A 13,575-nucleotide genomic window follows, 5' to 3' on the forward strand; every position below is an offset into this window, starting at 1 on the left:
AAGCTTATAAATCAAACAGAATGATGTAGCTGAAGGGTTTCTGTGATGGTTGGGGTTAGAGAATGGGGTAGGTAAGGGGAATAAAATATACAGTTTGTATGGTATAAAATGCATTACGTCTATGAAATGTCCCCACAAAACACGGAAACCAGAATGTGCGTGTGTGTGTGAGCGTGTGCGTTTGTGAACAGTTTGAATGAAAAAAAAATATATTGTACTGGAAATCACAAGACTACAACCGCTGCAAAGGAGGTGTCGTTTTTTTTTTCATAAAAAACAACAGTGGCATTATGTAAACAAACCAGCATTTGAAGGGTTAAAATTCTGAAAATGAATGAATGTTTGGTCATTGTGATTAGAGCTGATGCTGGTTAAAAAATGGCATCAGTGAAAGTGGAAAAAAATATTAATCTATAATATTTTTATGACACTTTTTTGACATGGAAATTTTTGTCCTTTATGGACCTGAGAGGTAACTTTTTTTAATCTGATACTGCATAAAAAATATGAATGCATAAAAATTAATGTTGTTGTTAATCATTGACATATCCAAGGCTGTAATACTCAAAGAAAAAAAATCTGCTTAGCATTTAGTAAATTGAAAATAATAAAAAAAAATATTTTTTTCATAAAAAAACAGCAGTGGCATTGTGTAAACAAACCGGCATTTAAAGGGTTAAAATTCTGAAAATGAATGAATGTTTGATCATTGTGATTAGAGCTGATGTTGGTTAAAAAAATGACATCAGTGAAAGTGGAAAAAAATATTAATCTATAATATTTTTATGACACTTTTTGGACATGGACATTTTTGTCCCCTGTGAACCTATGTGTAACTTTTTTTAATTGATGCACAAGGGTTAACATTTCGGCAATAAGCAAAACATAATATCAAATATACTGATCAGTATTTCTGATTTATGCATTTCCTATTAGCAAATATGAGTCTCATGTCGTCACCCATCTCTAGGGCTGCATGATTTCACATAAATCAGCATAGATTACATCATACCAAACTGTTATAATGCTAGTTTATTACTAAATATATACATATTGTAGACCGATATATGAGCTCAGATGCAAAAGCCATTAAATGCCACCTCTGTCAAAAATTAGATAATGATATTAACCGAATGCTCTTGGCACATATTATGTGTTCATCAAATTATTTTGGCCTCAAGCTTTTCAGAAATACTGGTTTGTTGGCAGAATCCATTAAGAGAGAGATGCTAATTTACAAAAAACATGTCAGATGCACTTTGCATCTTCATATGTTTACTTTATTACAAATTGCGGATGCACATTTCATGATGTTATGCTAAAATGATATATTGTACAACCCCACCCATCTCACTGCAGTGACGGTGCTGGAATACAACGCGACTCTTTTGGTAACTCACCCACACAGTTGCCCACCCATGGGCAGTGATGATCAAACTTTGCGATGCATCGATTGCACACAGCGCAGTGTTTTGATCTGATTGGCTTTCGTATCTGTTGGAAACAAAAAATTAAATTAAGAGCATAAAGATGCAAATAATAATGTAAATGGGACTGTTCTGCTCAATGTGCTTCAAATGTGGCATAATTACCAAACAGGTGCTGCAGAATATGCTGAGATCCAGACTGCCTGTTTCTGCCAACTCAACTATAGTCTAAAGAGAAAACACAAAGATTAAGATGAGAGAAAAGGCTTATCTTCATAATTCATGAACAAAACCGGCTGTCGGGTTTTCCTGTAAGGAATGTTGACCTGCTTTTGCGATGGTACAAATCAAAACAGAAGCAGGCAGTATTATGAGATACTACAGAAAATGTGTTTGCCTGTACAAAAAAAGGTACAACTAATTCACATTCAGAGACATTTGTACTTGGCTGTCCATTCATATGCAGTGTTTCCCATATATTCAAATATTTGTGGCAGCCCGTGACAGGTGGTGGCATGCATACACACACGCACACACGCACACACGCACACGCACACACACACACGCACACACACACACACACACACACACACACACACACACACACACACACACACACACACACACCCATTGGCGGCAGTCGCTCTGCTGTGACTCTGAAGCCTGGTTTGGTGTGCAAGACCCCATTTGGCATGGCGGCCCTCACAAGATTTATTTTGCGTGGACACTAAAGCATAAGCTTAGAGTGCAGCTGTGCATCTAAGAATGATGGACCTGAACCCATAAAGACTGCCCCAGGGATGACGTACTTTTGTAGGCTAACCCGGAAGTCAGCGGGATGCTGGTTCCCTAGTAAAAAATACATTTTTCCTATAGACTTTTGAATTATCGCAAAAAATAAGCTCTGTGTTTTTGTTAACAGAAGTTTATGGCACTTGCACGTTTTTGCCCAACAAGATAATCTTCACAAATGAACACTTTTATGACTTTTAACTCTTTCACCGCCAGCATTTAAAAAAAATTGCCAAAAAATTTTTCATGATTTTCACCAAAGTTTAATGCCTTCCAGAAAATGTTCTTCTTCAGATATATAAACATACAATATAACAAATGAAAGAACAGACCCTCTGATTTCAAACAAAAAAAGGACGTTTCATCCTACCTTGGGTGGTTCTTGTGTGGTCGGCTTTTGAATATGGGTGGGTTACTGCAAAGCCACCGCATTTTGAGCAAAGAGCAGGGATGATTCCATTTTTGTGACGGACTTTTCGTGGAGATCCCATTCGGAGCGATCTTTAAAACAGACACGGACATGCAGCAGCTTGCCAGAGGGCAATACTTCCAGTTTTAAAAAGTTGCGGAAGGGCGCCACCTAGTGGATAATAGCGGTATTGCGGAAAGACGGAAATACTCGTCATTGGCAGGGAAGCGTTTTCTCTTGATTGACGAGATCTCGTCAATAGCGGGGAAAGAGTTAAAGTCAAAATTTCAGCTTTTTCTATTTCTAGTAAACGCATTTACAATTCAAAATTCATAAAATTTGTATTCATCTGTAAAGATCAACTTGTTGGACAAAACATGTACTGTATATTCCGGACTATAAGTCACACGTTTTTTTCATTGTTTGGCTGGTCCTGCGACTTATAGTCAGGATGAATGTATGAATTAATAATAAAAAAGAGACATCATTACCGTCTACAGCCGCGAGAGTCCGCTATATGCTGCTCCTGTATTTATGTAATTCAATGTATTCAGTGATGGGGAATGACGAGCCTGCGAACTTGATGCACATTGGCTTGTTCTGTTCATTTTAGCCTATTTAACCTTCCAGCTATGTTTAGTATGCTATTGTGTATCGTGTAAATAACTGTTTGTATCACGTTAACGTACGGACATCTATTCAACCTGCTGTTCTGCGTGCTAATGTTAAGTTGAATAACTTGCCTTTCCTGATTACATTTTCTGAATAAATGCGACGTATAGTCCACCGCAACTTATATATGAAGAGTTTCGTTGCAAAAGCGAGATAAATCCATTTTTTTTTTCTCAAAACATGTTTATTATTACGTTATCATGTTATTATTTTGTTTTATGGTGCTTCTTAGCTGTATTTTTTAAGTTATAAAGGTTTAAATCAAAACAAACCAACTGCAGTTGCATTGAAATTAATTGGAATGCACAACCAAAAAACGAGATTTCTGAACAATTAAAAAAAACGTGGTTATCTCGTTTTGCAACAAAACTCTTCATATGTTTTTCGTCTTCATGACGCATTTTTAAATGATGCGGCTTATACTCCGGTGCGGCTTATAGTCTGAAAAATATGGTAAGCATCTTAAACTTTTTTACGATAAAGTGAAAAATAAATGAAAATGAATGGGCTTTCTGGCGAGAGAACCAGTGTCCCGCTAACTTCCTGGTCTACAAAAATACGTCACACCCCTGTGGCACCCCATACGGACTACCGGCACATCCGGGAACTTGACTGTAAATTTCATCACCGCCCCTTTTTGGGGGAAAATAAACTAGACTTCTCATAGACTTCCATACAAAATAGCAAAACGTCAATATAAAAACATGTCCCTTTCATTTTCCAGCGTCAAATTTGTGTAACAACTTTATCCAGTGATTGCTGGAAATTTCACTAAGGCTAGTTGTATGGCTAGACAGAAAAGTGCACTCAGTACTATATAGAGACATAATATATAAACACGAAGTAACTTTCAATACGAAGTAAAATAATTCACTGGCTTCTCTGTTGACTCGATGAGGTACGAGTAGATGTCCGGTAAGACACCTCTGGCCAATAGGGAGCGTTTTTACACAAATTTGACGCAAAGTTGAACAAATTAAATGTATCTTTCGCGCTCTATGGCAGGCAGGGTGGACAGATAATTACTCAACATGTTTAATCTGATTGATTTCTTAAGTTATTTACGCCTGCCTGCTGTGTACGAACGTTGCTTTGTTCCGCTATTTTGTATGGAAGTTAATTGGAAGTCTAGTTTGTTTTTCCCCAAAAGTGGGCGTAGCGTGAACCTATTCAGAGACATTTTATGACGTTGCGCCGGTTGTGCGTATTAGTAACCCATTTTTCCCCATCCCCCTGACGGACTATACGTCTGTGGGAAACACTGATACGGTCAGTTTACTGTGCTGAATTACAGATGTCACCTTCTTCTTCTGCTCCTCGGAGGCTTTGATGATGCCAGGGTCAGATTTCCAGGACTTCCCAAAGTTGTAGAAGAGACCCAGACTGTTGAGCAGGAAGGGCAGGTGGATGGTGACGAATGGCAAATGTGTGAAGAGTTAAAGAAACTTGCTTACATTCAAAATACATTTACTGCAAAACTACGTTTTCGAAAACTTTGTAAACTTTTCCACCCCGGATAAAAAAAGTTCTTCATTTTCCCGTTTTTTCCAAGATCACAGAAGTAAATTTTAGAGAAAGAGTTGTACAATGTTTGCCTTGCCATGATCAGGAAATGAAACCCAACTGTGATCATTGTTTGACTAAAATGTACCCCTGCTTTTTCATACAATAGTTTGTATTACATTACATTAAATGGCCTTCAGTTAAATATACATATAAACGATATCAAATACATGAAATCCATCTAGGACATTACAAACTAAATTCAGCAGGAGAGAAATGCCTTGATCTCAAAGACAATGAAAATACAATGTTTATGTCTATTCCTGCTGAGTCAAGCCCTCATGCACGGATGTTTACAAAGACAAAGCATCTGAAACTCACGTCTTACAAGGCAGGATAAATGTAGGAAATTGACTTGAGGGAAATATACGTTCTACTAAGACAGGCAGTCTTGCATTTAATAAAATACTTCTGGATTAACGTAAAAAAGCCCAAATATTTCCCTCTATAATTTGTGGCAACCACAAACCTGAACTGTGTGCTGCTTCGTGCAGAGACAATTAAAGGCCAAGCTACGTCTAAAAACATGAGGAATTTGTGTGTCTTTAAGTGGGTCAGTGGTTTGGCTGGCATCAGACGTATACCACAACTGCACAACAATTATAGCGCTGCTAAAACAGGACCCAAATCCTCAGAGGAGATGCTGGACGACAAAGACGAGAGGAAACCCAGAGAAGCTTTTTGAAGAGCTACACCTGAACACACAGGCGATCACTTCACAACCTTCAATAACAGCGAATCAACACAAAACATGTGACAGCAGCCTCACCCAGAGACAGATCCAGACACGAGTCACATCTGTGTGTTAAACAAAAGACAAAATACTTAAAGGATAAATCCAGATAATTTATTCACCACCATGTCATCCAAAATGTTGATGTCTTTCTTTGTTCAGCTGAGAAGAAATTGAAGAATTTGAGGAAAACATTTCAGGATTTTTCTCATTTTAATGGACTTTAATGGACCCCAACAACTAACAGTTTTAACACAGTTTAAAATTGCAGTTTCAAAGGACTATAAACGATCTCAAACAAGGCATGAGGGTCTTATCTAGCGAAATGATTGTCATTTTTGACAAGAAAAATAAAAAATATACACTTTTAAACCACATCTCGTCTTCCTCCGGCCGTGTGACGCACCAGCGCCAAGTCATCATGTCAAGAGGTCACGCATGCGAAACTACGCCCCAGTGTTTACAAGTGTGGAGAAAGAGGATGTTGTTGTATGTGGAATGATACTAATTAATGTCTTTGTGTCAGTTTATTGTTTAAAATGGTCCGCAAATGTGCTTTTCATATATGTAACACGTGACCTTTCAACGGCATCACGCGTCACACAGCCAGAGGAAGAAGAGAAGTTGTGGTTTAAAAGTGCATATTTTTTATTTTTCTTCCTAGATAAGACCCTCGTTTGGGATTGTTTAGAGTCCTTTGAAACTGGAATATTAAACTGCATTAAAACTGAAAAAAAACAAACATTAAAAATAAAAAGTGTTGGGGTCCATTAAAGTCCATTAAAATGAGAAAAATCCTGGAATGTTTTCCTCGAAAAACATAATTTCTTCTCGACTGAACAAAGAAAGACATCAACATTTTAGATGACATGGTGGTGAATAAATTATGTGGATTTTTTTTAAAGAAAATGGACTAATCCTTTAAGCTTAAAATGCCACGTGTGATGTGAAGCGAGAAATATCTTATGTTTGTTTTTGTGTTCTCACACAATTTTCAAAAATGTTTAAGTCACTCCTTTAAAAATGATTATGTTCATATTAAAAAGCCATTTCATGTTTATACCTAAAGATTCTGCCATACATCTGCTTTGAAATACACAAGTATTTGTGTAACGTTAATGAGGCAAAGCTACCAGATATAAAACTGCTCATGCTGACCTCTGAACCACCTAACTTTGAGCTCTGAAGATGTAGATATTGCCGTACGGTTTGAGAGGGTGGATCTGACCCACTTTGAAACAAGAGGGGGGTGGGTAAATGAGGAAGTGAAAATCTTGAAAAGGATATCATTCCAAAACCAATAAAACCAGGTGATGTACATCCAGAACTTAGTGGCCAGATAGATGCCCAGAGGAAGAGCACTATGCATGGAGTGATCAAAAAAAGACCTACAGAGAAAGAATGACATTTTAGTGATGGAGGTCCACATAAAAAGTGAATTACATTGAAAATGTTTCAGAGGGCGTAACTTACTTGGACAGGAACTGCACAATGAGCCACATGGCCACGTACATCACACCCTTGATGAGCCATGAGTCAATGTCCAGATCAGCGATGAATCCCACCAACCAAATCACAAGGAACGGAGTTCCCAACATCACCTTCTGTCTGAACTCCTGTGAGCACACATACACATACGTCATATTTAAAGTCGGGGAGCATGATTTTTCAAAAACGCTTTGGAAGAGGGAGTCGGGCAGAGTAGCTAAACTAACTTATTAAGAAGTAAGGGGTATATCTACTAATCGACATCATTGCCTGGGTTGCGTATGTGTGGGGCGGTCTATCAAAAGAAGGTCCAGATTTTATTGGGGTAGGGGCGTGTTTGTTTAGATGGATGATTCTCGCAAAATTAGACTTATGAGGTGTCATGAAACATTTTGATAAAAAAGTAAATGCAAAGTAAGATTATCAAAATAAGAAGCATACAGTTACAAACATCTCTTCATGTACTATTTTGCACATGATTTCAAATGACATCATACAAACCAGTTTTGTTGTTTTTTCCACATTTAAGGGGAAAATTTTCATTACCACAACGTGTCCATGACTGGATTTTGGTTCTTTGACATGGAAATATTTATAATTAAAAAAATCTAAAAAAATAAAAAGCTTCAGTGCATGTTATACTAGAAACATTTACAGTAAAGAAACATGTGGTATTTAGTGATCATTGGTAAATGTAGAGACAATAATAAGGAATATAGATGTGTCCAAGACCAATTTTCTCATCCTCCGCAACAATTTTCAATTATTGTTTAAGCCCTCAAGGAACTAACATTTTCAAAAAATAATTGTTGGAAGGGACATAACTCAAGATGGCTACCAGGTAATCAGTTTTCACTGATTACATTTTTGTTTGTCAACTTTTTAGTTCTCATTACCAAAACATGTGTTTGTAAATGCATATATTTAATGTAATATCATGTTGAGGTAATGCTAATTTTTATAATGATAATCTAAAAAATGTAAATAATTATATAGGAAATATGTTTTAAATTTTCTAAAAATAATGGTTATAGTAAGTTCAGACCTTAATCTTATATGTGCAAAAAAAGCTTAGCTTCAAGGGCTTTTTAAAAATCTGATGCTGACACCTTTTAAGTCTGGATTTCATGAGAATCACCCTGATGATTTTAAACATCAACATTGGCTTTCAGACATGCACCCCACCTTTAACTCTGGCTCAGAAATACATGACATGACATAACCAATGCTTTCAGACATGCACCCCACCTTTAACTCTGGCTCAGAAATACATGACATGACATAACCAATCTCAATTTTTCTTTTTCTTTCAAATGAATGATTATTTAGATGCACACAGCTACGGATGTTTATTTTCTCAGCAGTCAGTTCTGGCTTTTTAAAAATCCCTTCAGATATATTCTGAAGATATCTCGTCTCTGTAATATTTCTGCATTTAGCGGGAATGCATCTGTATACCTTGTCCATTTTGAGTCGTTTCAGATACGACGGGCTGTCATAACCTTTCGCCTGTCTGGCCTCCTGTAGGTGATTTATCATCCACACGTTTTTCCTCTGTTTGGCCAAATCCAGTGGCGTCTCGCCCTGCCGTAACCCAAAAAGACATTTAAATTACACAATAAATGCATGGCTGACTGTAGTATATTGTGAATATAGCTGTATATTTATATAGTGGTTCCCCCATAAGTACATAATATGACAATCTGAACCCCCCAAATGTCTACATCGATGTTGAGAAGCAATTTGAGCTGGCGCAAGCAAAATTTAAATAATTATTTTTTACAAAAGAGAACATTTTGACTCCCTTATCTTTGCATTGTAACCATATGATTTAAAAAAATATATTATTGAAACATTTTATTAATATTTATTCCCTGTTGGGAACCACTGATTTAAACAATAGAGTGCTCCGTAACTGTACCTTGATGTTTTGTGCATCTACATTAGCATTTGCGTCCAGCAGCAGGCTGATGACGGTGGTGTTTCCTGCCAGTACGGCCCAATGCAGAGCTGTGTTCTTATGATATTTATCTCCCAGATTCACTGACACATTAAACGTCAGCAACAGCCGCGTCGGGTCAACGCTGCAGTATAACACGAGAGATTGCATTTTATAAGCTGTCATTTCATTACTGCGAGTATTCAATCCTTAAACCACACATGCATACCTGTGTGTCCGATACGCTGCCCACATCAGAGGGGTCATTCCATTCTGATCCATCATATCCACATCCTAAAGGACAAAAAAATTAAACATTTAACAGTGACATTGTAGGTCAAGCTTCTCTACCGCCCCCTGCAGACTGAAACCTCTTAAAACAAGACAAAAGCAACCAGATCAAGATTACATTCATGCATTTTATAGATGCACTTTGCAGGGTATTCAAGCTATGCAGTTGATCAGTATGATGTTTATCAAACTCAATTGACCAGTCGAGCTAGAAAGATTAGTATCGAAAAAGTTTAATGTAGCGTAATAAAGCCTAAAACAGGATAATCTTAGCGTTATCACACCAATAACACAATAAGCTTTAAAAGAGATTTATTTCAGCCGAATAAGTGTACCTGTCCCTTTGCAATGAGGTAGGCCACAATAGAGGTGTGTCCAAACTGAGCAGCCAGGTGCACACAGCTACAGCCCTCCCCGTCAATCAGAGACGGATCCGCCCCGTATTTCATTAACTGCACCACCATGGACAGATGGCCCTGTCTGAAAACAAGAAAGAAAATGTCCAAAAAACATACACAGAGGTGGAAGAAAAATACATGTATGTCTGTGGTGATAACACGAATGCAACTTTCTAGATTAAAAATGACATTAGAGGCGAATAAATACAGTTTAAACCATTTAATGTGACATTGTTTTATGTAATACACCTAAACAGCCATGCAAACAATCACCTCGTAGCCCAGTGCAGCGGTGTCGAGTTCAGATCTCCTCCCAGCTGATCCACGATGGCCCCTTTAGATATATAATATCTACAAACACACAAAAAGCCCACACAGTGTTCAGAAACACAATGAAGCATGTTGACATCTGATCTGAGCAGTTTAACTATTACAAATGCACAAGAGAAAGTCAAACAGGTGCTCAGTCTGGTTGTGTCTCTTTGCAGCTCATGGAGTTACAGCTTTAGTTGTTTTTTGGCCATTTTAGCCTTTTATTTAATAGTGGAGAGGACAGGAAAGTACAGGGAGAAGAGGAGGGGGGTATGGGGTTGGACAAATGACCACGAGCCGGGAATCGAGATCGGGTCGCCGAAAGCGCTGCCCACTACATCATCGGCTCCGACTGGAGTTACAGCTTTATCTATGTGTGTTCATTGCGTTCAAGTGAAGATAAACAAATAAATGAATGAATAAAGGTGAATTCAGGTTGATTGGGGTCATCTCAATGTGGAAAATGGTCCTAATCTAACTGAATTCACCCTACATGAGGGTGGGTGAGAGAGAGACGTACTTGACCAGGTCTACGCGGTTGTTGATGGCCGCCCAGTGCAGAAGCGTGACGTTTTCTTTATCCGGTTGACGCACGTCATATCCGGCCTCCACCAGCTCGCGACACCGCTCGAAAATCCCATACCTACAAAAACAGAGTTCAAATTACACAGTAAAATCCTGAACATCTGGGTCGGATACATTTGCGTATGGAAATGGAGGCGTCACAGAAGAAAGCAGACATTGAGTTTGACATATGTTGTGTGTTCAGCTTGTGAAAGCTAGTCACGGGTACACCTAACAACACTTAAGATTTAATGTTCTGATGACTGGCGGGTCATAAAGCGTGCCATGCCGTTATGTAGACCAGTGTTGTTTCTCAGTCAGGGATGAGTTGATGTAACGTCCCCTTAGATGGTGCTATTGATGTTTTTCGGTAGATAACATATGCATTGTGTCTTGTTTCTTGTTCACTCACTGGGTGGCTTTGACGATGTCCCAAGTGCTGTAGTCGTCCACATGACTCTTGCGGCTGACGCTCTCGCTGTAGCCATGGTTATAGTGACTCTGGGGTTTAATTTCCTGCAGGAGAGAGAGAAAGAGACAGTCAGTTTATTTCTGTAGAGATTGATGGGTGAATGGACAAGTCGAAACAAAGGCTTTTAGCATGTCACTTTCTCTTCATTATGACAAACGCACACACACTTAAGAGAAACTGCAAGACTGTTTAAAGTTGTAAAAATTAAGGGAAAACATCACGGTTTTTCAATATTTTACTATGTTCTTACCTCAACTTAGACAAATTAATAGACACCTATCTTTTTTCAATGCGTACACTTAATCTTTGTACAGCGCGTCTTAAATGTGTTAGTATTTAGCCTAGCCCCATTCATTCCTAAGGATCCAAACAGGGATGAATTTAGAATCCACCAAACACTTCCATGTTTTCCGTATTTAAAGACTGTTACATGAGTAGTTACACGAGTAAGTATAAGGCACAAAATAAAACGTGGTGATTTTTTTAAGCAGGTAAAAAATGAGAACTATATTGTATGGCAGAAGAGCACTTAGTTTATAGCACATTGAAAAACATTGGGAAAACATGGAAGTGTTTGGTGGCCTCCAAACTCATCCCTGTTTGGATCCTAAGGAATGAGTGGGGCTAGGCTAAATACTAACACATTCATGACACGCTGTACAAAGATTAAGTGCACGCATTGAAAAAAGATAGTGATGTATTAATTTATCTAAGTTGAGGTAAAAACACAATAAAATATTGAAAAACGGTGGTGTTTTCCTTTAAAATAGGAGTTTGATGTATATTATACAGAAATGCTGTAGATCCTTTGACTTCATCCAGGTGGTTTATTGAACAGTTGGTGTATGAGACCTTGACCAAGAGAGATGAAAAACTCTTCATGTGGTCCTGATGCTGATCATCACAGGTCAGGAATGGGAGGAGGGGAGGGAGGATGTGTGTGGTGACCAGCAGATGTCCAACAGCTTTCAGCTCTATTGATTGGAGGGGAGGGTCTGTGTCTAATATATTAAAGGTTCAATGCTCAGGGGATGCCCATGTCCAGTATAATTCCTAAAAAGCCTGAACCTCCATCTGAACTTCATAGCAACTTTTTCTGAGATATTTGGAAACTCTATTTCACCAAATAAAAACACTTGACAGAATTGGAGCACTTGTCCGTGTTATCATCGTTGTCTGCTTTTGCAACCATAACTTTTCCCTTTCCATTACCATTTTACCAGTTTAGAGATGCTTATGTGTTAAACGCACTTTATGGTTCCATGTAGGACCTACGGCATAGGCTATAACAGGGGTGTCCAATACGTCGATCGCGATTGACCAGTCGATCGCAAAGGCAATGCCGGTAGATCGCACATAAGTTAACTGTAGGCCCTATATGATGCTACATGAGCATCGGAAAACAGTGCGCGAAATAGGCATTATGAGATGGGCCAATCACACCAAAAGCATTTATGGCAGTTGCAGGCGCCTTTTTTGAATGATATTCTATGGGCAGGGAGCGTTTGCATGCTGTTTATGTGCGCTGAGCGGCTTGCGGTTTTGCCGCCGGCCGCGGCACGCGCCTTTGAAGGAACGCTGAGAGGGGAGAAGCGCCCGACGTCATTCGTGTCTTTCCATTGTCCAATCGAATGAGGGGAGAGGCGGGTCTTACGTTGTGGTGAGGGAAGTTTACAGTTGCTTTGAAGAACCGGACTCCACTCGCTCACTCTCTCCTGCGTGTTTGTGCACCTCTCACCCTCAACCAAGGTCAGAGCAAGCGTCCTCTTTTTAAAGTTTCTGCTAATATGACAGTTAACAGCAAAAGAGCACACACACACTACTCAATTCAATGCATTGTTTATTGTTGTTGCAGAAGGCTACAACAAGGTGTCAAAGCAGTGGTGCCTTCAGAAGTGCCTTAAACACATCAGTCCAGCGGAACGCGATCCATATTTTATACACAATCGCTTGAAATGCATGTAACTTTACAAACATACATAGTGATAGTGATCTGACTTAGGACAGCATGAGCGCGCAGCTCTTTGCACGTGACGAAGCAGAGTCGTGGAGAGCCGCTTCACCATGGTTTTAGTGTTTTGGAGGGGGTCTGAAACGACGGGAGTGGTGTGTCGCCCAGATTTACTTCCCCCGGTCTGCATGCCCAGACATACGTTCGTCTCCCACACAAAAACAGAATTTTATTCAAAATATGTAAAATTCCGCAAAATTCCGTGTTAACACTAGATTCCGTGTTAATTTGCCAATTCCGCGATTCCGTGAACACGGAAATTATAGGGCCCTATGTAAGTTTACGTCGATGTGAAAAACGAGGCAGAAGAATGAATGAAAACCGATGCATAGATACAGAGCCAAGACACCACCGTAGGTCCTACGCATGAACTACAATGAGAGCTTACACCATAGGACCTACAGTGAAAGTATAAAGGGCCCTTTACTTTTTAACACTCTGCAGAGTGGATCAATATAGACATATGTTCATTTAACACTGGGGATTTTGCTGTGTACTATGTCC

At 38.9% G+C, this 13,575-nt stretch overlaps 1 protein-coding gene across 1 annotated transcript in view; it reads right to left on the reverse strand.

Annotated features, from left to right (window-relative positions):
• zdhhc17 (zDHHC palmitoyltransferase 17) overlaps nucleotides 1-13,575 on the reverse strand; it is a 33,319-nt gene that overhangs the window by 4,774 nt on the left and 14,970 nt on the right. Inside the window, exons 2-13 of the mRNA XM_055189786.2 lie at nucleotides 11,001-11,104; nucleotides 10,545-10,667; nucleotides 9,986-10,063; nucleotides 9,650-9,794; nucleotides 9,253-9,317; nucleotides 9,006-9,168; nucleotides 8,543-8,668; nucleotides 7,070-7,212; nucleotides 6,882-6,984; nucleotides 4,602-4,724; nucleotides 1,593-1,655; nucleotides 1,401-1,494 (exon numbers count right to left, since the gene is read on the reverse strand). Coding sequence (XP_055045761.1) covers nucleotides 1,401-1,494; nucleotides 1,593-1,655; nucleotides 4,602-4,724; nucleotides 6,882-6,984; nucleotides 7,070-7,212; nucleotides 8,543-8,668; nucleotides 9,006-9,168; nucleotides 9,253-9,317; nucleotides 9,650-9,794; nucleotides 9,986-10,063; nucleotides 10,545-10,667; nucleotides 11,001-11,104 — 1,330 coding nt within the window. The remainder of the gene's footprint in view (nucleotides 1-1,400; nucleotides 1,495-1,592; nucleotides 1,656-4,601; nucleotides 4,725-6,881; nucleotides 6,985-7,069; nucleotides 7,213-8,542; nucleotides 8,669-9,005; nucleotides 9,169-9,252; nucleotides 9,318-9,649; nucleotides 9,795-9,985; nucleotides 10,064-10,544; nucleotides 10,668-11,000; nucleotides 11,105-13,575) is intronic.

The sequence above is a fragment of the Misgurnus anguillicaudatus genome, chromosome 1, assembly GCF_027580225.2.
Source record: "Misgurnus anguillicaudatus chromosome 1, ASM2758022v2, whole genome shotgun sequence".
Lineage (NCBI taxonomy): Eukaryota > Metazoa > Chordata > Actinopteri > Cypriniformes > Cobitidae > Misgurnus > Misgurnus anguillicaudatus.